Source organism: Emys orbicularis, chromosome 2 (genome assembly GCF_028017835.1).
Source record: "Emys orbicularis isolate rEmyOrb1 chromosome 2, rEmyOrb1.hap1, whole genome shotgun sequence".
In the NCBI taxonomy this organism is placed as follows: Eukaryota; Metazoa; Chordata; order Testudines; family Emydidae; genus Emys; species Emys orbicularis.
Window position 1 is genome coordinate 16,215,207 of NC_088684.1, and position 23,087 is coordinate 16,238,293.

Below are 23,087 nucleotides of genomic sequence, written 5' to 3' on the forward strand. Positions count from 1 at the left end.
GGCAGAAACATCGGGGCCTGCGGGGTTGGCTGGCTGGTAGCCAAAGGGTGGTTTTGTGACTATCCCTGGCCCAAAGCGGCAGGCGGGGCCCAGCTCCCCGCAGCCTCAGGTCCAGCTGGGCGGGCCTGTAACGGGCCAGGGGGAGGGTGCCAGCCTGGACCTCTCACGGGCCAGGGTAGCTTCCCTCAGCTTCCGCGCACAGCGCGGGCCCGGGGGCAGGGCAGGGCAGGGCAGGGCGGGGGCTCTGCCAGCCCAGCCGCGCGCCTCTCCCCGCCCGCGGACAGGCGGAGCCCCGCGCAACAGGCGGCCGCAGGTAGCGCTCGAGCGGGGCGGGGAGTCCCCGGGGGCGGCGGCGGCGGGGGGCGGGGCCGGAGCGGTATAAATACCTCGCGAGGCGGGGGCTCGGACCCAGACAGGCTCGGCTTGGCAGGATCGCGGCGGTTTGTGACTTGGCTGGGGAACGGGGTCCGGCTGCAGAGACAGACAGAGGCGGTGGTTCCCTCGCTAGGTGAGCGGCGCTAGCCCGGCTCCTGCCCCGCTCGTCCGCGAAACCCCGCAAACAAGGGGCGGACCCTGCCCGCCCCCCACTTCTCCTCCCCCAGGGCAGGGACGGGGGGGTCCTTCGGCCGTTGCCGGCCCCTCCATATCCTTCCCCCCCCCCCCAGGGCAGGGAAGGGGGGGTCCTTCGGCCGTTGCCGGCCCTCCATATTCTCTCTCCCCCCCGGGTCAGGGAAGGGGGGGGGTCTTCGGCCGTTGCCTACCATATTGTCCCCTAGACGCTTCTGAGGGTAGAGAAAGGGGGTTCCTATGGCCATGCCCCTCCTCCATGTTTCTCCCCCTTCCCAGGGCAGGGAAGGGGGCCCCTCGGGCATGCTTGCCCCCATTCTCCCCCTTGACTGCAGGGAAGAGGGGGCCCAGTGGGCTTAATTTGGTGCTGCTGTCCCGGATGCAAGTGCCCTGTCCTGCGGGGTGGGTGTGTTAGCCCCCATGGCTGTGGGGATCAAGCCTTCGCTCACTCCCACAGGACCTAGTGGTCAGAGCTGCTCTGCTGTGGCGGGCTGGAAGGAGGGCTACTTAACTTCCCAAAGTGTGACTCTTCTGAGGGCTGAGCATCCCAGCCAGTGTGGCTCTGCTGCTCTGGAAGGGCTGTGCACTGAGCTCCTCTACCTTCCCTCACCCTGCTTCCCAGAGCCCTGCCTGGAGAACAGGAGCACCTGCCCCTCTCTCTGCTCCAATGTTCCAGCTTGGCAGGGTCCCTGCTGGCTGTGGGTGGGTATGACGGACAGGGGAGGTGTGGAATCTGAGGGCTGCACCCTGGGGAGGAAGTTAGTCCCTTGTGTTCTTTGGTTGGAATGGGTGGGAGGGGAAGGAATGGAATAGGCAGGATCAGCAGCAGTGTGTTGATAGGAGTCAAGATGGGTGAGATCCATAGTGTCCACCAGCTGGACCATGAAAAATTGGGGGAAATCCTGGTACCTATGGACTGCTTCAGTTTGGCCAGTTATTAATGTATTATCTGAACAAATTTACTAGCTGGGCTCTATATTAAGTCTGCTAGAATCTTAGGGCTTGGAAATCTCACTGGAGACTTGTGGCTAATGGGAGAGATGCAAAGTACTGGCAGTTCAGGTTTCCATAGCAGATGTCCCAGCTCTTCTCCCTGCCCCTCTCTGAAAGCAGTGAAACAGCTGGAATCCTGTTAGATGCTGATGCTATGATTCAGCCTCTTTGCACTTACAGAATTGGGAAGGGTTTGGAACTGAAAAACTATTTATCTTTGTGTGAACGGCATTACATAAGTTAGTTATTAGTGTATTTCAGCCATATCTACCAAATTTTCTAGCACAACTGCAGCCTTGACTGCAACAGATCAGTTTTCATTGTTTACTCTTGTGTGTCTCACTATGTGTTTATAGCTGTAGTTTAAGTATATTGAATACTTCTGAGGCACTATTCATGTTCAAAGCATCTTGCTTTGAAGATGGAATTGGGTGAAAGTGTGTGGTTAAGGATATTTTTTTTAGTGTTGCTGCCTTCCTTTGGAATGCTTGCAAATTGAGGTGCCCCTGTATCTTACCCATTGTTTTATACAGCCCCCAAGAAGTGTTCCCTTCTTAAGGCTTGCAGAGGTTAATGAGTAAGATGGCAGTAAACATTTGGTGTTAATTTCTCCTGAAAAGTCTGAGGGCATCATCTAAAAATAGATCTTGGAGGACCAAAAGAAGTAACTTAAAGGGAAATGGTTGGTTTGTAAAATGGTCAGCTTGAAATCTAGAAAATTGTAAAAAATTAAAAAAAAAAAAAAAAAAATCAAAGGTGGTTTCAGGCCCTATAGCTGTCCTTGAGTGTCCTTGCCAAACGTTGTAGTTAGAGGGTCATGATTTCCTATGTTTGACATTTTTTTTTTTTTTGGTCTCCTGTTGTGTAAAAGACATGCAAAGAGAAACTGACTTGTCATAAGGTCAAAATAAATACTAAAAATAGGGAGAAACATTATTTGTCTAATTTGCAGTTCCAACAATCAGATGTAACTTGTAACAATGGCAGCAAAAATTCAGACACATGCATTAGAAATTATGTCACTTTAAATTTAGTGCTGGGACCAACAGGTACTTGTATTCATTAATCTAAAATCCTTGTTCTAGCATAGTTTGACTCAGAATGCCTTTCCTATGCATGTGATAAAAACACATAGTGCTGTTTGTGGTGTGTTTATGCTCTAGATACTTCCATGCACTGCAAGAATAATATGATTTTACAGATCAAATAGTAAAACTGGGAAGTAAATTGGAAGCAAGAGAAAAAGACTATACCCAGAATACAAGTAAATTTCTTCCATGCAAGTTTGTGCATTAGTCTGTTTGGAAAGCACGAGTTTTCAGAAACTGTATAGTGTATCTTTTTTGTGTGTACAATCCTTTATGAAATACTAGTCTGAGCTAGTCATTGTAAAGGGCTCAATACAATGAAAACACAGTTAATGCAGTGAGGATGAAAATTTTTGATAGATTAATGTAAATAGGAATATTACAGAAATTTGTTTACCTAGTACTTTGCAGTACAACCTGCACAGATACCATGACATAGGGTTTATAGTGTGGAATGGTTTCAAACTGGGGTAAAAACTAAGGCTAGGTAGTCTCTTGAGACTTGAGTGTTGGCATTCAACTTTGAGAATTTGGGCCCAGAGTTTCTAAAATGAGCATGAGTGAGCAGAGACATGAAAACTGTCACATGGTAGGGAAATGAACACATAGGATAATGGTTAGACTCAGCCAAACTTGTGGTGAGCACAGCCTAGAAGTTTTTAAAGAGTTGAATGTACTGTATTGGACAATGGCTGTCAGAACTAGGGCAGAAAGATTCTTTGGACTGCTAAATCTATTTGAAATTGTAGTACAAAGCAGAACTCTTGTGCTACAGGATAAAAAGAATACTTGGCCTAAATGAAGTATTGGTGCTAGTTCACTTAAGTGTGGTTGTATTTTTTTGAAAACTTATTAATAAATCTGGACGAAAATCAGAATTTCCATTTCCACATTTGTTTTGGAACAAAACATCTTATTAATTTTTCTCGGAACAGAAAGTTCTATTCAATCAGTTTGGAAACATCACTGTTTTGTTTAGACACTTCTGATTTGAAATGTTACAATAGTTCTAAACTAAAATGTTTGTTTCTTTGAAGAAAATAAAAACACTTTGGGTCAGTGATGTTAATCTGTGTCCACCTGAGCTGCCATGCTGTCTCCTGCCCCTCTTCTTTTCATAGGTTGGGCTCCCCAGCTGGACTACATCTCCCATGATACAGTGTGGTCATGGGATTTGAATGATGAACAGTGGTGGTTCAACCAGATATGGAACCACAGTGCATCATGGGAGATGTAGTCCAGTTGGGGAGCCAGGTCTATTAAAGAGAATGAGTTCACAAGGCACTCAAACTACAACTCCCATGAGACACTGCAGCAACTGACCAAGGTCAATGTTGATTTGACAACAATAAGTATTTTGATTTGGGTCAGCTCAAAACAAAGTGTCATTTTGATTTTCCTGACAAATGCAAAAAACTTACCTATGGTCGCACAGAGCTGGGAACAGAATCCAAGTGGTTTGATTCCCAATCCAGTGCCTTATCCAGTAGACTCTATTGTCTTCCAAAACTAATAAAAACTGCACTTAAGATTTACCAACCACATACATATGCACCATGGGGGCCTTTCTGGAAAGTTAACTGTTTGTTCTCTTTAGCTCAACATATGTCCTCTCCAGAGTCTAGAAGTGTGTTTTTTAGTTGTATGAAACAAATAGGAAAAACCTGGGAAAGTAAATAGATGGAATTAGTTCAGACTGTGCCAGCATGCAGTACCAATGAGCAAATCCTACTTGAACAACAAAATAGAAATTGCAGAGTGCTTGAAGGAATATTATTGTGGTAGCAGTGAGAACTTCAAGCAGTAATTGCATGCATCAGTCATTGAAATAATGAATGACTAAATGCTGATTATTTAAAAAAAAAAAAAAAAACGGAATCATTGTAGTCATTTTCAGTTTTCTATAGTTCAGGTCTAAGTTTCACATTCTTGTCCCTTAAATAATAAAGCAAGTTTGAACAGAAGAATACTAAGAACAAAATGCATGCAATTATCAATAACCACATTACTACTTTCTTCCAAAACAAAATGAAGTAATATTAGAAAATTGGTGTACCATTTATCAAAATTGCATGCACAATATTAATCTTCCTCCCATCACTGCCTTATAACTAATCATATTTGGAAGTCGATTGGTGTTTGGAAAATTTGTACCATCATGTCATGCAATTGTACAAGAATTTCTCAGTGAGTCTTACTGCTCTATAGCAAAAGGAGGAAGAAATAGTAAATTCCATCCTCTTAAAAGCTGTACTTGGGTCACAATGTACTTCTCAGAGGTGCATGTTTTTAAAAAAGAAAATAGTTTCCTTGGCATTGGAAACACGTGAGGTAGCCTTAAACTTTTTATATAAGGCTTGCAGTGGACAGCAACACCCTTTTCAAATACTGCTTTGGATGCCAATGAAGATGACTAAAATCTGGGTGAGGCCACTTGAAAATCATGCTCAGTACCACTGATTACTGAATACTTCAGTAATTCTCTCCAATCATGCTCTCCTCCCTATCCTTCTCCCTTCTGCATTCTTTGATCAAGATGAAGTGAACAGTTGGCTGGATGTAATCCCCATCGCCAATTCTGCTTGGCTATGAGGCTTGGCAGAATTAGATTTTTATAATTTTGTTGGATAATATCCATTACCGTTAGGCAAACAAGCATTTATCATTTTAAATTATCTGTAAATTTTGATTCTCAATGAAAATATTTTTTCATGGGTTTGTGCATGGTGAAATGACCCTTACTGACACAATAAAAACCTAATCTTTCCAGCCGTGCAATGATGTGGACATAGGACTGGAACGGAGCTCCTTTGTCATGAGTCCAGTCCCTTGCATCACAAGCAACCCAACATGATTCTTTTCATAAATTTATCCATCTTTATTTTAATGTATGTTAAAGGAATAGCAGCAGTAAGAAGCAATTCAGAACTATTCCTGAATATGTATCACTTCAAATAGTTATATCTGAATATAACACAGCCTAAATAGTGCTTGATTTTGGTGGGTTCTCCACATTGACTTCATCAAGAGTAGCAGGAGCTCCTTGGGCAGGAGAACATGGTTCACATACATGCAGACATCATATTCATCAGTCTTGGGTCCTTTAGCCCCAAGAGTAGAAGAAGCCCCTACACCTTGAACTAAAGAAGTCAGTTTCCACTTACTCTTAGATCAAGTGGATGGTGCAGGATCAGGCCTGTTTTCTTCATACTCGCATAACAGAATGTTATTGTCTCTGGACTATCCCCAATTCCATAGGCCAAATTTGACTTTGTATAGCATAGATATACAGTGTGTTTGCTGATGTAAGACTGAGTAGTCTGGTGATATTTTCCAGACCTATGTTTGCACAAAGCAGGATGCACGTGAATTTTACAGTTCTGATTTTAATGTGTCAGACAACACTTCCTGTGTTCCTTTTGTTTTGCGTTACTTCCCTTTCAGTTGTTACAATTCTATTAAATCTTTTTCAGTTGTCAATAATAGTATTTATCTGCATAGCTGGAGACCTACCACACAGTTCCTTTCAAATAAACACTACTTGTTACAAACAGAGCAGACTTCGCATAAGTGAGCTAAAAAAGTAATTGGTGGCAGTAATAACTGATTCTCTGTGGAGTAGCCACTGGAGAGGGATGTGGCACTTTGCCAGTGGATTGCATGACTGCCCGACAGCAATGAAATGCTTTAGAGTCATGATTCCTGAGTGTTCATCCTGGCTCTAGGAGTGTGCTCTAGTAGCCAGAACAGGTGGACTGAAGTAGGAATCTGGGGTACTGTTCGTTAATAATAAATAATGCTCCAAATCCTTTGATGGTTGGATAGTTGAATTTCACTGAAAGCAAAGCCAAGCATGATAATTTGGTGCATGGCAAGGTGTATGAATCTGCTTATTGATTCCAATTTTGCCAGTAGTGACCATGTGCAACTTCAGATTGATATTTGGCTGCTTGCTAGGGTAGATGGGGCTCTGCTTTATAATAAATTGTGTTATACCCCAAATTTCCACCCATCTGTGGAAAAGCCAAGTCACAGCTTCCAGATCAGTGCACTTTCCCTTAGACTAAAGGGTAACTTGAAGTAGAGGGTGGACAAGAAAGCAAGCAGTAGGAAGGTTCAGAAAGTTAAGGCGCAAATGTAGAACAACTTCTATTGAACATGTGCAAATGGAAACTTTCAGAGAACTAACTATGCTGAGTTTAAGATAGATTTATCATAGGAGAACAAAAAGAACAATGAGTTCTCTGGGCTGGCTATTATATGCCAATGCCAGATTCTCACCTCCTAAACCAAGCCTCTACTCTCAGCTCACCCATGGTCAGGGATCCCATGGTGGCCAGAGGAAATGCTACGAAGGCAAACTGAAAGCGTATATCAAGAAAACCAGATATCACAAGTTGGGAGAAGTAAGCCAGCAGCCAACATCCTCCATCAGGCAGTGGCCTGCTTTGAGCAGAAGTGCCTTGTCCTTGAAGCTGAAGAGAGAAAAGTAAGGAAAAAGAGGACTTTCTCCCAGCAGGCAGCTGATGTACCAGGAAATGTCTGCACATGCTGTGCGTGGATCTGTGGTTCCAGGATCGGACTCCTGAATCCTCTCAGGACCCATATGTTAATCTGTGGTAGAGATCATCCTTGAATCTAGGGATTGCTGCTGATGACCTCACCATAGTACCAATAATTCAGTCAATACATAGAAAATATGTGACTTCAGTGACCAGTCTTCCCACGTAACATAGTGAATAGTCTAAATAGTTTGTTCACAAAGTGTAGGCTGACACTTGTGCATGAACTATCTGAATACTTATTCATCATAATAATTTTTATGGCAAGATGACTTTCCAATTAGTCAAACATTGAGAAACTGATTTTTTTTCAGATCTCTTTATAAAAATACCTCTAATGAAAGCTGAACTACTTTGATGAATATAGCTTAAATTTTGCAGTATTATACACTGGTGCTTCCATTGATTGAATTCCTGTCTTCTGTAGTTCAACTGAGATGGAGTTTTTCTAAAGCTCAAGGGCCCTGTGCAGTTAAAACAGTGATGGTGTTAACTCATTATTACTGTTATTATTTTGTCAATGCCATTCATGGGCAGACCAGTATACAGCTCCCATTGTTAGCAACAGGAATAGTCTAAGTGGTCCAGTAAAAGGCTGACAATGCCTGTTTGGGCATCATGTAAAATTTCTTTGTTTTTAGTGTCAAACAATTGGACTTTTGTCACTTTCCCTCCATTGATGTTTAACTTGCTACTAGTTTAAGGATTATCTCATCAGTTTCAATTACCAACTTTTGTGGAGTACTGAGGATGTTTTAGAACCTTAATTTAACAATTTATCATGCTGACCCATATTGTCTCGCTGTTTACCATGTCCTCCTCCATCAGACTGTATCCATCACTCTCTTCTTCTGCTTAGACTATAAACTCTTATGGGGCAGATGCTATCTTTGTGTTGCTTTTTGTGCAGCACCTAGAACAGCGGTGTTTCAGGTCCATTACTGGAGCTTCTATAGTACAAGTAGTAAACTATTTTGTAATCTATACACATACATGACAGTTATTAATAATAATAATAGGTATATCTCCACATATTAATCTCATAGAGCTGGAAGGGACCCTGAAAGGTCATAGAGTCCAGCCCCCTGCCTTCACTAGCAGGACCAAGTACTGATTTTGCCCCAGATCCTTAAGCGGCCCCCTCAAGGATTGAACTCACAAGCCTGGGTTTAGCAGGCTAATGCTCAAACCACTGAGCTATCCCTTCCCCACTTAAGCACATACCATTCCAAGAGTTGCAGAATTGTAAGTAGTGGGTACTATTCCAACTACTCACTAGTACTGCTTGCGGTAGCAGTGCTGTCCTGCATCTTGGAACACCTTCTCACTATATATTCTTATTTTAAGTATTCTCTCCACTACAATCAATATTATAGCAGCTGATAGATGGAAATTGCCTTATGAACTGGTCAGTCTTAAGTCTTTCCCACACCATAGATTTTCATTCTCCTCGCCCCATCAGGTAACTAGGAAGAGAGAATGCAATTTAGGCAAGGGTAAATTCAGCTGTGTATCTGTCACACCAACTTCTTGCTTGTGTGACCTCTGAATACTCAACTGTACTGAAGCTAAATTACACTTCTTGTAGAATATAAAATGTAGTCCATTAAAAGATTTGGAACAGGGGGAGGGGGAGAACTCTTTGGCTGAGTCTCTTGACTCTTTATAGTGTAAACCAGGCTTCCAGCAAGGGCTCCCTTGGAGCATAGGTGTCAAGTATCAGAGGGGTAGCCGTGTTAGTCTGAATCTGTAAAAAGTAACAGAGGGTCCGGTGCCACAGGACCCTCTGTTACTTTTTTGGAGCATAGGGTCATCCATTCTGCACTTAAACAGATACAGTTGGCCAGCCTAGATAAGCTGGACCAGGGTCTACTCCTTCCCATTCCTACTATCTCTTGCTTCACTGAACTACTGGAGAGTGGAATGGATGGTCTGTTTTGGAGAATCTTGAGAGTATGGACTGCAGTCTTTTCTTTCATGAGCAATTCCCGATTTGTTATGTAGAAGATCTCTGGGTGACTGATATTAGTTCCTTGCTTCTATAGCTTTGTGTGAAGTCCAAGAGTGGTGGTGGTAAACTCTAATTATCAATGTACCAACACACTTGATTTGAGTTATGGATCTTTCCTGCCCATCATGGGGTTCTGTGGGTGATTTTGTGATGTAAGCCAATGTCCATGAGGAGCATAGAATCATAGAATATCAGGGTTGGAAAGGACCTCAGGAGGTCATCTAGTCCAACCCCCCCTGCTCAAAGCAGGACCAATTCCCAACTAAATCATCCCAGCCAGGGCTTTGTCAAGCCGGGTCTTAAAAACCTCCAAGGAAGGAGATTCCACCACCTCCCTAGGTAACCCATTCCAGTGCTTCACCACCCTCCTAGTGAAATAGTGTTTCCTAATATCCAACCTAGACCTCCCCCACTGCAACTTGAGACCATTGCTCCTTGTTCTGTCATCTGCCACCACTGAGAACAGCCGAGCTCCATCCTCTTTGGAACCCCCCTTCAGGTAGTTGAAAGCAGCTATCAAATCTCCCCTCATTCTTCTCTTCTGGAGACTAAACCATCCCAGTTCCCTCAGCCTCTCCTCATAAGTCATGTGCTCCAGACCCCTAATCATTTTTGTTGCCCTCCCCTGGACTCTTTCCAATTTTTCCACATCCTTCTTGTAGTGTGGGGCCCAAAACTGGACACAGTACTCCAGATGAGGCCTCACCAATGTTGAATAAAGGGGAACGATCACATTCCTCGATCTGCTGGCAATGCTCCTACTTATACAGCCCAAAATGCCGTTAGCCTTCTTGGCAACAAGAGCACACTGTTGAGCATATCCAGCTTCTCGTCCACTGTGACCCCTAGGTCCTTTTCTGCAGAACTGCTACCTAGCCATTCGGTCCCTAGTCTGTAGCAGTGCATAGGATTCTTCAGTCCTAAGTGCACGACTCTGCACTTGCCCTTGTTGAACCTCATCAGTGTTTTTTTTTTTTTTTTTTTTTTCCCCAATCCTCTAATTTGTCTAGGTCCCTCTGTATCTGATCCCTACCCTCTAGTGTATCTACCACGCCTCCCAGTTTAGTGTCATCTGCAAACTTGCTGAGTGCAGTCCACACCATCCTCCAGATCATTCATAAAGATATTAAACAAAACCGGCCCCAGGACCGACCCTTGGGGCACTCCGCTTGAAACCGGCTGCCAACTAGACATGGAGCCATTGATCACTACCCGTTGAGCCCGACGATCTAGCCAGCTTTCTATCCACCTTATAGTCCATTCATCCAGCCCATACTTCTTTAACTTGGTGGCAAGAATACTGTGGGAGACCGTATCAAAAGCTTTGCTAAAGTCAAGGAATAACACATCCACTGCTTTCCCCTCATCCACAGAGCCAGTTATCTCATCATAGAAGGCAATTAGGTTAGTCAGGCACGACTTCCCCTTGGTGAATCCATGCTGACTGTTCCTGATCAATTTCCTCTCCTCTAAGTGTTTCATAATTGATTCCTTGAGGACCTGCTCCATGATTTTTCCAGGGACTGAGGTGAGGCTGACTGGCCTGTAGTTCCCCCGGATCCTCCTCCTTCTCTTTTTTAAAGATGGGCACTACATTAGCCTTTTTCCAGTCATCCGGGACCTCCCCCGATCGCCATGAGTTTTCAAAGATGATGGCCAATGGCTCCGCAATCACATCCGCCAACTCCTTTAGCACCCTCGGATGCAGCGCATCGGCCCCATGGATTTGTGCTCATCAGTTTTTCTAAATAGTCCAATAGAGCAAGGGATTACTAAACTCCCCAACTCCTGAATTATGCAGCATTTGAACACTATCACTAGAACTGAAAAGATTATTTTACCAAAGGAATAATTGACTTATCTGAGGTACCTAGGGCAACACTTTGCCTGTCTAAGGGCTTGTCTACACTGGCACTTTACAGCGCTTGCAACTTTCTCGCTCAGAGATGTGGAAAAAACATCCACCTGAGCACAGCAAGTTTAGCGCTGTAAAGCACCAGTGTAGACAGTGCATCAGGGCTGGGAGCCATGGCCCTTGTGGAGGTGGGTTTTTTAAGAGCGCTGGAAGAGCTCTTTCCCAGTGCTCTGCTGTGACTACACAAGCCACGTTAAAGCACTGACGTGGCAGCGCTTTAATGTTGCCAGTGTAGACTAGCTCTAATTGAACGTCTTTTTTTCTTCTACTTCTGTAGGAGACCCATAATGTAGATCCTCTGCACCAGTGTCTTATTGAAGATCAAGTTGCACCAACACACAATACCCTCTTTGTGTTAGCATAGTATGTATTTTAGAGGATTGCTATAGCTACACCAGTGTAATGTAGATAGGGCCTAAAAACATTAATGAGATTCCCCACTTTTTTGTTGGAGCCCCCATTGTAATGGATGAACTGAGGTTTCCTTTCCTGTTCCCCTTGCCTTGCCATAAGCTAATGTGATTCTGCTCCTGCAGGTTGGCAAGCACTGATGTTTGATCACTTTTGAGAAGACTCTGTTCCAATAATTAAGGTGCATTAAGGCTTTAATTCTCCTCAGTAATCATGTGTGAGCCTTTTGAAATTTTAATCCTTTACCTTGGCTGGAATTGCATCTAATAACCAGGTTCAAGTTTGTGGGAGCCTACTGCTGAATATGTTGGCAGGATGTTCAATTAATATAGACCCAAAAGCTGACCTGGTGAAGTGAAATGAAAACCTTGGGGTTTTGTTTTTCCCTGGTGCTGGCAACTTTACACAGATGCTTGCAAATATAGATGAACTTTGTGTATTGAGCACTTGGGCAGGGAAAAACTATTTTGATCCAGGAAAGTTATGCCGTTAAATCAACTACAAGCTACAGTGTAGTGTTAGAGGGCAACACACAGCACCTATTTAAACATAATGAAACTTGCAGTGAACATGTGTAAAACCACTTTCCCCAAGCAACTTTCTCTTCAGAAAATAAATTGGCTCACTGAGGTCAGATACTGTTTGTGCTTCAGTCTTTGAATCAGTGGAACAATACTATGCCAATTATATCAGGAATATTGGCTTTTGTTGAAAATCTTTCAAGTGCTCTTAATTGATAGAAGGAAAACATACTAAATCAGAAATGCCTGAGCTGATGCAGAAGTACGATTTGAAGATCCAGTGATTTCCAGATATCAAATAAATCTTGTTACACACAAAGCTTTTTCTCTTTAGATCTTCACAGAAGTAGTGGAGGAGCATGTTGGTCAGCACTTCCTAGCTTTAGTTTTTACTAAACATAATGTAACAACTTTGAACTCTTGCAAAAACAATCATTTTCAGTGCCATAAGATATCTAAGGTATTCTTTCTGGCATGGCTTTTTAAATCCTTTCTGTTTTGTGTTCTAATGTCCTGGAAACCTAAACCATTCCATGTAAAAACTTATGGGTATTTCTACCACAAAAATACAAGTTGTGGTGTGGTTCCCACCTAATACTGGAAAAATGCAGTCTTACCTTTCACAATTGCTCATGAAGACCATGTTTGCATTACTTTTATGAACTTGAATTGAAACTAATGGATTTGTATCAAAGCATGACAGTTTTTTGTTTTTGCATTCTTCAGTCCATATTGTGGAATTCAGTGAAAGGTTAACTTTATTTCACAGTATCCCTGTTTTAGCTATCAGACAATAGAGACCTATCTCTAGCTTTTAAATAGTGCATTTATTGTGAACAGTACCTGACTATGGATTGCATAGACTTCTGTTCAAGGTTGCCTAACATTTTCCCTTGCCTTCATTGTCAGTTGCTTATAACTGACACTTCTAATTTTTTAGATGAAAATTTTTATTCCTACTCTCTACCTCAGGCTGAAACTTTTCTGAAAAACTTAAGCAAAAATGGTAAATCCATTTCAGAGAACAAGATTGGGTGGAAAATAGTCATGCTAGTAATTTTTTTTTTTTTTTTTTTTTTTTGGTCTCCTGACCACTTTGAATAGCTTTAGTACTTGGTGTCAACTCACTGTCATAAACATGCCTAGGCTGTTTCCCTTTCACCATGTGTATCTTTTATTCCTCTGCACTTCTACACACAGAACATAACACAAGCATCTTGTAGCAGGAGCTTTCCATGCAGCCTTCCTCCTTAGCCCAGTTACTCTTAGCTTCCTGTTTCTTCTACTTGTGTCCTCCCAATTACATCCTTAGCCCAGTAATTACCACCCAGGTGTTCATAATTAAGGCTGTTTTAGTCACAGGTATTTTTAGTAAGTCATGGGCAATAAACAAAAATTCATGGCCCATGACCTGTCCATGACTTTTACTATATACCCCTGACTAAAACTTGATGGGGGGGGGGGGGAGGGGAGGGAGGGAGGGTGCAGCGGGCTCCCTACCTGGCTCTATGCCTCCCCTCCAGCAGCAGAGTTTGGGTGTGGTAGGGGGGTTGGGGCACAGGATGGGGTGAGGCTGGCTCTAGGCAGCGCTTACCTGGGGGGCTCCCCGGAAGCAGTGACATCCCCCTTGCTGAGTTCCTAGGCAGAGGCATGGCCACGCAGCTCTGCGTGCTGCCTCCACCTGCAATCACCACCCCCCGCAGCTGCCATTGGCTGCAGTTCCCAGCCAATGGGTGCTGTGAAGCTATCACTCTGCATGCTGCCTCTGCCTAGGAGCTGAGCGAGGGGGATGTCCACTTCTGGGGAGCCCCCCAGTAAGCACCACCCCAGAGCCTGCCTCACCCCAAACTCTGCTGCTGGGGGCGGGAATGGGGGGCACAGTGATCCCAGACTGCCCCAAGCAGGGGCTGCCTGAGCTGCCGCTGAGCCAGGCGCACCAGCCGCTGCAGAAGTCAGAGGTCACAGAAAGTCACGGAATCTGACTTCCATGACCTCTGACAAACCCGCAACCTTACTCATAATCCCTGAATAGAAAATGGTTAACTTCCTCCAGCTGGACCTGCAGTCGTCATGCTGCAGAAATGTCTGATCAGGGTGCTGCTGCTAGCACTTGATCATACTTGGATTGAAAGCCCCTTAGGGTAGGGCCAGACTAGTATATCTAGTATAGTGAGGTTATCTCCTGGTGCTACCACAATACAAATGATTAATCAGGAGTTTGGAGCAGAAAACTTGGAACTGAAATTTGACAGAGGGATTGTTTTCATAGGGGATAGTAATATTCCCAAATGTCATCTAATTTGGATGAATTATAATCCAGATTCTTAAATTCTGGAAACTTGCTGTGCCTTTGCACAGCTGCATTTGTTAAACACTTGCTTCTTAATTTTCTGGAAATCCCATCACCACTGCTCAGGGTGAAGTTTTAAACTGCCTGCACCAGCCTATTTTCCCACATCAAAAAACATATTAGCCTAGGTGTACTGGTCTGGGAACCATACGTCTTGAGTTCAGATTGCACCTTTACCACTGTCGTGTTAAGATTACTGTGCACTTGGTGTCTAATAGAATAAATCCAGAATCTTATCCACTTAGCTACACTACCTTTCAGACTGTGCCAAATCCATATCCTTAGCTATGCTGTCTCCTACTTCTGGTCTTCGATGACGACATTCCCTTCCCAGAACCAGGAATAGAATGCAAGTATCCTGATTCCCACCTTTCTTCTACTGTCCAGCAAATAGCAGTGTATTACATCCCTATCCCTCTTGTGGCTGTCTACATGGACGGAATCAGTTTATATTTGCTATTGGTTACTCCGTTAGCTAAAGTGGTAGAATTCAGTGCTGTGAATCTGTCCAAGATTCCAAAACTGCTAATGAGTGTACTGGATTTGATTCCCTCCCACTCCCATAAATATAGAAAACTACATGGGGAAAGTCTAATTGGGGGGGGGGGGGGGGGGGGAGGGAGAACAACTAGGGTTACAAAATCAAATATTTGGATTTGGACATATCGGAAGTAATTACCCATGCAACCTTGATTCTGACTCCTTGTGCATATGCTTTGATACACCCTTGAGTGACATGAACACATTCTATCTTTTTGCTATAGAATCATTGCCTCACTTCTGTGCAGTGTTAATTGATTTTGTAACCTTCATATTCTAACTAGGGAGGTGGGGGTGAGAGAAGGGGGGGGGTGTATGTTTCCCAGCAGATTCACAATCTTTAATCTGAGACTCTAGGAGGTAGGAAGTGGTCTGTTTTTGTTGTTGTTGGTGGTTTTCTCCCCCCCCCCCCCCCAATCTGTTTAAAACTCCTTTGTATAAAATAACAAATATGCTGAAGCTTTCTTGATCTTTGCAGATATCAGCTACTAACCATGTCGACAGAACCCCAGGATGCTCACCTCGCAGAGGTGAAACCTCTGGTAGAGAAAGATGAGGTAATTTTAACTAAACAGTTACATTTTGTAATCTGGGACTTGCTTGAATTGCATTTTTTCTTCATCTGAAAAATTGTTAAATTCTTAATCCTTTCAGAAAAAAGCAAATGTTAGGTATATGGAAACACTGGGGGCTAATCTTGCTGTCTGAAAATAATCAGAGTAGGATTGGGCCTTGTTATGTAGTCCTAATTAAAAAACAAACCATGTATACTCAATTCCCCCCCCCCCCCCCGCCTCCCATCTTTGGAAATAAAATTTCATACAGGTCATACTATGACCCACAGAGCAAGGAAGGTTGTCATTCTCTTTTCCTTTCAGCCATTCATTCCTCATGCTTAGGGCTGGTCTGCATAATTTTTATACACTTTGACTATCTGTTTAGAAACTGATAATTACATTGGTGCAATCCTCTAATGTGGATGCAGTTATATATTTGTATATATTTACTGATCAACTTACAGAAATAAGCTGTACTGATTAGAAGCACTTCAAAACAGCGCAAAACCTGTAAACTCACCCTTACTCTCTGTTTATACCACTGTTTCTACTTTAAGGTTAGTAGTCTTCCCCCATGTATTGGAGAATTTTTCAACTTGCTCTTTTGTCCACAGCATTCAAGTTTCATGGCCATCCTAATCATCAATAGCGCTAACACTGTGTGCTTCAGTGGCTCTGGTTCCATATTCTAGATCACCTGTATACTTGGATGGAAAGCACCAGTAGTCCTAGAACATCTCATCCCAATGATCCATGAAGCAGCGCCAATGTCCCAGACGTAGGCCAGATTGTTCTGTTAATTTTGTCTACAACTTTGCAGTGTAGACATATACCCTAAGTCTTGTTAACATGTGGCTGTAACTCCTGGCAACAGTAAATCTTGCACAGCTTTCTGCACTGTTTTCCATGCTAGAACTCTTAATTCCTATATTTGTAACTCTTTCATCCACCCACCTTCATTAAGCTTAGTTACACACCTCAAAACTTTGGAAATCCACTCACAAACCACTTTGTTTCAGTTGTGTTAAAATAGTTCTCCAGTCTCCTCTATTACCAAGAATGCTTGCATGAAAACAATTTGGAATCTGGGTAAGAGGAGCAGGTAATTTGTTCAGAAACAAAGATCCTCTTTTCATACTTTAAATTCGGGGTGATATTTGCAAGACGAGAAGCACTGAGCTTTAATGTCTCACCACTGAAGTCTCGCCTTAAGCATGTATTATTTCTAAAAGGTGTTGACATCTCTAACAAAACGCTGCAGAACTCTCTGGATCTCTGTCCTGGGCAGATGAAAAATTGGTCTTATTGAGCAAAAGAGGAATATATTACATGCTCTGACCCAAGATGCTATCTTATTTCTAAACACACAGTCTAAGTAGCGTACAATCTCTTTGGATGCATATTATTTACCTGCCTTCCAGCTCTAGAGTACCACAGAACCCTGTGGTGAATAAATGAATTGGCTCTGGAAATGTTAATGGTAGAAAGCATAGCTATCTGACATGTTCCTATGTATAACATTGTTCCTGGTTATAACAAAACAAAACCCGTTTCCTACAAGATAGGAGGACTTCTTCTTTAATATATGTAAAAAAAAAATAAAAACAGGACCAGCTCTAGGAGGTTTCAAAAACTTCTCACCCTGCAACACTGATGCTTTTGGGGGTTACAAACTTGCCGTTATGGGGGGAGGGATAGCTCAGTGGTTTGAGCATTGGCCTGCTAAACCCAGGGTTGTGAGTTCAATCCTTGAGGGGGCCACTTAGGGATCTGGGGCAAAATCAGTACTTGGTCCTGCTAGTGAAGGCAGGGGGCTGGACTTGATGACCTTGCAAGGTCCCTTCCAGTTCTAGGAGATAGGATATCTCCATTAATTTATTATATATTATTTATTATATTTTACTGCACAATGAGATATTGCCTAGCTACCAATATAAATACCTTGCTTTCTGTAGCCCTCTTGTAATCCAGACTCAGGCTTGGTCTACACTTACCCCCCAATTCGAACTAAGATACGCAACTTCAGCTACGTGAATCACGTAGCTAAAGTTCGAAGTACCTTAGTTCGAACTTCCCTCGGTCCACATGCGGCAGGCAGGCTCCCCCGTCGACGCCGCGGTACTCCTCTCGTCTAGCTGGAGTACCGCAGTCGACGGCGATCACTTCCTGGTTCGACTTATCGCGTCCAGACAAGACGCGATAAGTCGAACCCAGAACTTCAATTCCCAGCCGCCGAACTAGCGGCTGGGTGTAGACATACCCTCAGACTTCTGATAAAGCAATCATTCCATTGAGGCCTCATTTTATATTTCTAATTGATAGTTTATCATGATGCTATTGGTCAAGACCAAAATGTTAGTTACTAAAGCGGGGTTGTCAAAGTGGGGGTTGGGACCCCTCAGGGGGTCATGAGGTTATTACATGGGGAGGTTGCAAGCTGTCAGCCTCTACCCCAAACCCTGCTTTGCATCCAGCATTTATAATGGTGTTAAATATATAAAAAAGTGTTTTTTAATTTATAAGGGGGTGTCTCACTCAGAGGCTTGTTATTTGAAAGGGATCACCAGTACAAAAGTTTGAGAACCACTGCACTAAAGTATCCTGGTTTAGTCTTCTGGGGCCTCATTGCCCCCGGGGGGTCTGTTTGTTCTTTTTGCATGTATATTTTTCCTTTCAGCCCTTTCCCTGGTGTAGCTTGATGAATATGAAGTTCTAGGTCCTGCTGCTCTTATCCATATTGTCCTCAGCCACCATCTCCTTCCTAGTTAAATTCTCTGTTCTCAAAATCTATGCAGCGAATATGTACACATTGTTTATTTTATTATTGCATGTAGAAATATTTAAGATGGCATACATTTAGCTCTTTATTGTCTTAAGGAGGTTATAAACCCTCTTGGCTTGCAGGTGTGTGGGGGGGTGGTACAGTATGCCTACTTTGTGTTGGGCAGTGTTTAATGTTGGGCGGACACCAGGGTTAAGCATCACAATTCTTGTTTATGCTGAGGGTTAAATCTCTCCTGCCTTACACAGACAAGTAGTCCCATTGACTTCAGTGGAAATTCACATAAATGAGTAACAGCTGCATAAACATGCACTAACGTTTTCACAGCTCGTTCAAACATGGGTTCTCAACCTTTCTCTTTTTGAGGCTCCCCAACATGCTATTAAAAACTCTATGGCCCACCTGTGCCACAACTGCTTTTCTGCATATAAAAGCCAGGGTTGGCTTTAGGTGGTAGTGAGCAGCGCAACTGCCTGAGACCCTTGCCACAGTGGCCCCACAAAGCTACATTGCTCAGGCTTCAGCTTCCACCTTGGGTGGTGGGGCTTCAACCCCATGTGGCAGGGCTTTGGCTTTCTGCCCCAGCTGGCCCTGCTTGGCAACCCCCCTGAAACCTGCTTGCAGCCCCCAGGGGGTCTCAGACCCCTGGTTGAGAACCACTGTTCTAACATAATGCAACTTTCCAGTGGAGGGAAGCCCTAAAAGAGTGCTACTTAGCTGCTAGAACAAGGAATGGAAGTTAAAATTCTTGGATTCTATTCTCTGTTCTCAGTCCATTGACTTAATGATTAACCTAAAGTAATGAATTAGCTTCTCTGTACTTCACTATACATTCTACAAATTAAGCAAGTACATCTCTTGAAGCATAACTAGTGTCTGTAAAATACTTGGGGCTAAATTCTTCACTTGCTGAGTAAAACTCCCATTGAAGGTAATGGAAGTCTTACTGTATTTTGGTGGGGGGTGCTATTGAATTTGGTCTTTTTTTGTAAATTTGGGAGCTTTACATAAGTGTATACTTATTTAATTCAGACTAACTTTGCAGCTGCAATGCATATCTGCATTAATAGATTACAAATCTCTCTTCACAGGCAATCACTCGCCTTCTTCCGGATTTTGATGTTCAGGCAAGTAAAAACACTTTTTTCCACTCTCCCATTTGGTAAATCAAAATTTATGCAAAATCTGATCAAGTGTATAATTACAAAGCATGAAGCTGAATAGTATCAGAATTATTTCATAATGTTGTAAAGAGGACTATTCAGGAGAGGTCTTCAGAAACTGGTTCTGAGGAAGTATCCACTTAAAGAGGAAAAAGCATTGCATTTTGTTAAAGAGGATGTGACTGGCAACCTGGTTGAAGGTGAAATCAATTGTTATATTGCAGTGAAGTACGTGCACTTCCTCTTGGCAGGTAGGTCTTGTATGTCTTCAGTTGTATATAGTTTCTAGTTTCCAAGAGATTCTTGGCATATGTTGAGCAGTGGAAAGCAGTAAGTTTTGGAAAAATTACAAGTAAGGAGCAGACAAAGTCCATGGTCTGCAGTTCTAAACTTGTGAATCCTCCACATCCAGTTCAAAAAGTGATGTCTTTCCCATTAGCCACACTTGTCTATCAGGCCTTCAAAGACTTCCCAAATTCTTCAATCTCTTTACTACTTAAAGTTGCAGTGGCTCTTGTGTTTGGCGAAAGAGGATACTGCTAAAGATAGTTGATCAGGCTAATCTAAACAAATGTCCAGAAACACTGCTTCCTATTCTTGCAGAGATGTAACTTCGAAACAATGGAAAATGTGAACATAAATGGAAAAATATTTTCATCTCACACTTGACTCAAATGGGAGTTTTGTCTGAGTAAGGACTATAAGATTGTTCCTCTGTTCATACATCAGAATTTGCCAGAGCCCATAGACCATGTAAAAAAAACCTACCCTTTTGGTGGGGGACCTTAACTTATCATTCTTGTCCAAGGGATGCAGTTTCCTCAAAGAAATGAGACCGGCATTAAATACAGTGTCAGACTTCTGCTGATGACTAAATTTGGGGAAGTAGATACTGGAAAGATGTGAACTTGCAAAGTACAGTATACTTTAAATGTATCTCTTTGCATTCTCACTTGAGTACTGTGCAATTTTGCTATGAAATATACAGCACTTAATAAACTAAGCAATTTTTTTCTTGGAAACCAGAACCCCAAACCCTCAAGTGCATCTTCTCATGGGGGCTTGTTCCTGTGTTTTATCTACAGTAAATATCTGTTTTATAGCACTCATTGAAGTAAGACCTCTTTCTATCTTTATGATTTTTGACAGTCTGTATCTTAAATATTATAACTGTAGTTAGCTAAAGAATTGTTGCAAAAGCAGGCTTGGTTGTTTTTGCAACAGCTGATGGAATAAACTAGTTAGCATGTGATTTCCTATTGTGGTTTTGTTTGTTTTTTGTTTTGTTTTAAGCAGCATGTGGAAGATAAGCTTCCTGTTTGGGTCCAGATTGATCAATTGTTCCAAATTAATCTGAATCCCAGATTAAGTTTGCTAACTGGAGTATTGCAATATTTTGATTAAATGACCTTTTGTGTCCTGTCTCTATTCTGACTACTTTAATTTCAAATTTGCTTGGTTTATAAATCAGAGTATTAACTGCAATGAAAAACCAAAAATAAAAATTCAGATATATCCACCACTAATCCAGACCAACAATGTCCTGACTGTATTATTTAGCCAACAATAACTTTGTGTCAAATCTATGATCTTTCTCTTTGCTCTGCCTTACAAGACATCTGCCATCTTTAGTAGCAATTATATATTTTTCTTTTTGAAACACGATAGTCCAGTATGTTGAATTGCTACTGGTGATAAGGAAGAGCACACATGTGCTGCTAATTAAGGTACCTAAAATTATGTATTTAAATAAGTGGCAATTTTTTTTCAGAGGTGCTGAGCACCCACAAGTCAAATGTTAATGGGAGCTAAGCTGATCAGCACCTTGGGAGGGAAGGGGGTGGGGGGGAAGAAATCGGCCTATTTTTTTTTTTATGCCTAAATATGGATTTGGGTCCCTACCTTTAGATTCAGAAATGTTGTTCAAAATCTTATGGGGCTATCTAAAATATTTGCAAATTAATGACTTTATTTCTTCCAGTTAATGAAAACTTCAACCTTTTTTCTTTCTGAGGCCCCCCAACATGCTATAAAAATGCCACAACCCACCTGTGCCACAACTGTTTTCTGCATATAAAAGCCAGGGCCGGTGGTACAGGGTAGCAAGCAGGGCAATTGCCTGGGGCTCTGTGCCACAGGGCGCCTCATGGAGCGAAGTTGCTCAAGCTTCAGCTTCAGCCCCAGGTGGCAGGGCTTAGGGCCCTGGGCTTCAGTCCTGCATGGCAGGGCTTTAGCTTTCTGCCTTGGGCCCCAGCGGGCCCAACACTGGTCCTGCTTGGTGACCCCCTGAAACCTGCTTGTGGTCCTCTGGGGGCCCCCGGACTCCTGGTTGAGAACCACTGCTATAGACTGCTTCTGCAATGACATTTGAATTTCAGGAGATGTTTTAGCTGGTAATTCAATTTGAGATTTGGGAGTAGGCAGTCTGTTTTATATACCCACCTGAACTGTAGGACTTGGGAGAGAAATAGCCAGATTATGATAGTGGAAATTATCACTGTCAAACATACAGCAAAACAGTCCCTGTCCTGAAGAGTTTATGTAATCTAATCCAAATATATATGGCTAATACCTTTACTCTGTGTGGAAGCGCTCAACTAAGGAGCATAATAAAAACAAGGGAAAAGTTGACATAATTAACTCCTAAATTGTTTCTCATGTCTGGATCAGACATGCCAAACCTGGGGGGGGGGGGGGGGGGGGGAGTGGAAATTGGGCTTGTTTTTGGTTTAATTGGCTTGTGAGTTGCTTGTTGACTAGTTTTTTGGCTTGTTTTTTTTATCTGCTCCTGGCAAGGGGGGGCAAGCAGGGGACGAGGGGGGGGGGAAGAGTCGGGGTGCACAGTGGGCCCACCATAGTCTCAGACTGCATGCTGGGGGATCCAGTCACATAGAGTGGTGGGGTTCTTGGGATTGGCTTGTTTTGGCCTTGTTTTGAAATGGGATTAGCTTGATTTTTTTTGTCTTATTGTGGACAGTCAGGGTGCTTATTTACCGTGTGAAAGCTGGCAAATGTAGTCTGGATGTGTTGGTCAGTATTAGTTGGGCACTTAACCCTAAAACCTGAGTTATCACTTGGAATTGTTACATCGTAATTCATGAGCACTGGAAATTCTAGACATGAGGGGAGCTGTTTTAATACCAATCTATGCTAAAACTGATGCAGAATAGAGCATAAACTTTTTGGTTTTGCATCATAAATTTAGGACCTGTCTAAGCAGGTAAGGGTTGGTAGACATTATTGGTCATAATTCTTTTCCTTACAATGATCGCAGTTAAAAAGTTTGATGGCTGACAACCCACTTTTGATTTACCAAATAACTGAGTGCAACTGTTTCTGCTGCACTATATTTGTAGATGGCAGAGATGAGTTGCAATCGTTTCTTAAAACTCCATGGCTATTGGCCATCATTGTTCACTGGTAAAGTGACTGTCCGTTCATCTCCCCCTACTGCTCTGTATCTTTCTTACAAAAAGAGCCATGTCATAAATTGACAAGAGTCTATCTCTTTTCAGTACTTACAAGGGCAGATCCCCAACTGGTACAAGTAGTCATAGCTACAGTGATCAGCCCCATAGCGGTGTTCTCTCAAATGGATGGTTGAGGGGAGATGCATTGAAACACTAT

General features: G+C 42.8%; 1 protein-coding gene across 1 annotated transcript in view; it reads left to right on the plus strand.

Annotated features, from left to right (window-relative positions):
• Positions 1-460: 460 nt before the first annotated feature.
• The window catches only part of NDRG1 (N-myc downstream regulated 1), a 54,502-nt gene continuing 31,875 nt past the window's right edge, over positions 461-23,087 (plus strand). The window contains exons 1-3 of the mRNA XM_065398619.1: positions 461-508; positions 15,437-15,515; positions 19,389-19,424. Of these exons, the coding sequence (XP_065254691.1) occupies positions 15,453-15,515; positions 19,389-19,424 (99 nt within the window). The 5' untranslated portion in view covers positions 461-508; positions 15,437-15,452. The remainder of the gene's footprint in view (positions 509-15,436; positions 15,516-19,388; positions 19,425-23,087) is intronic.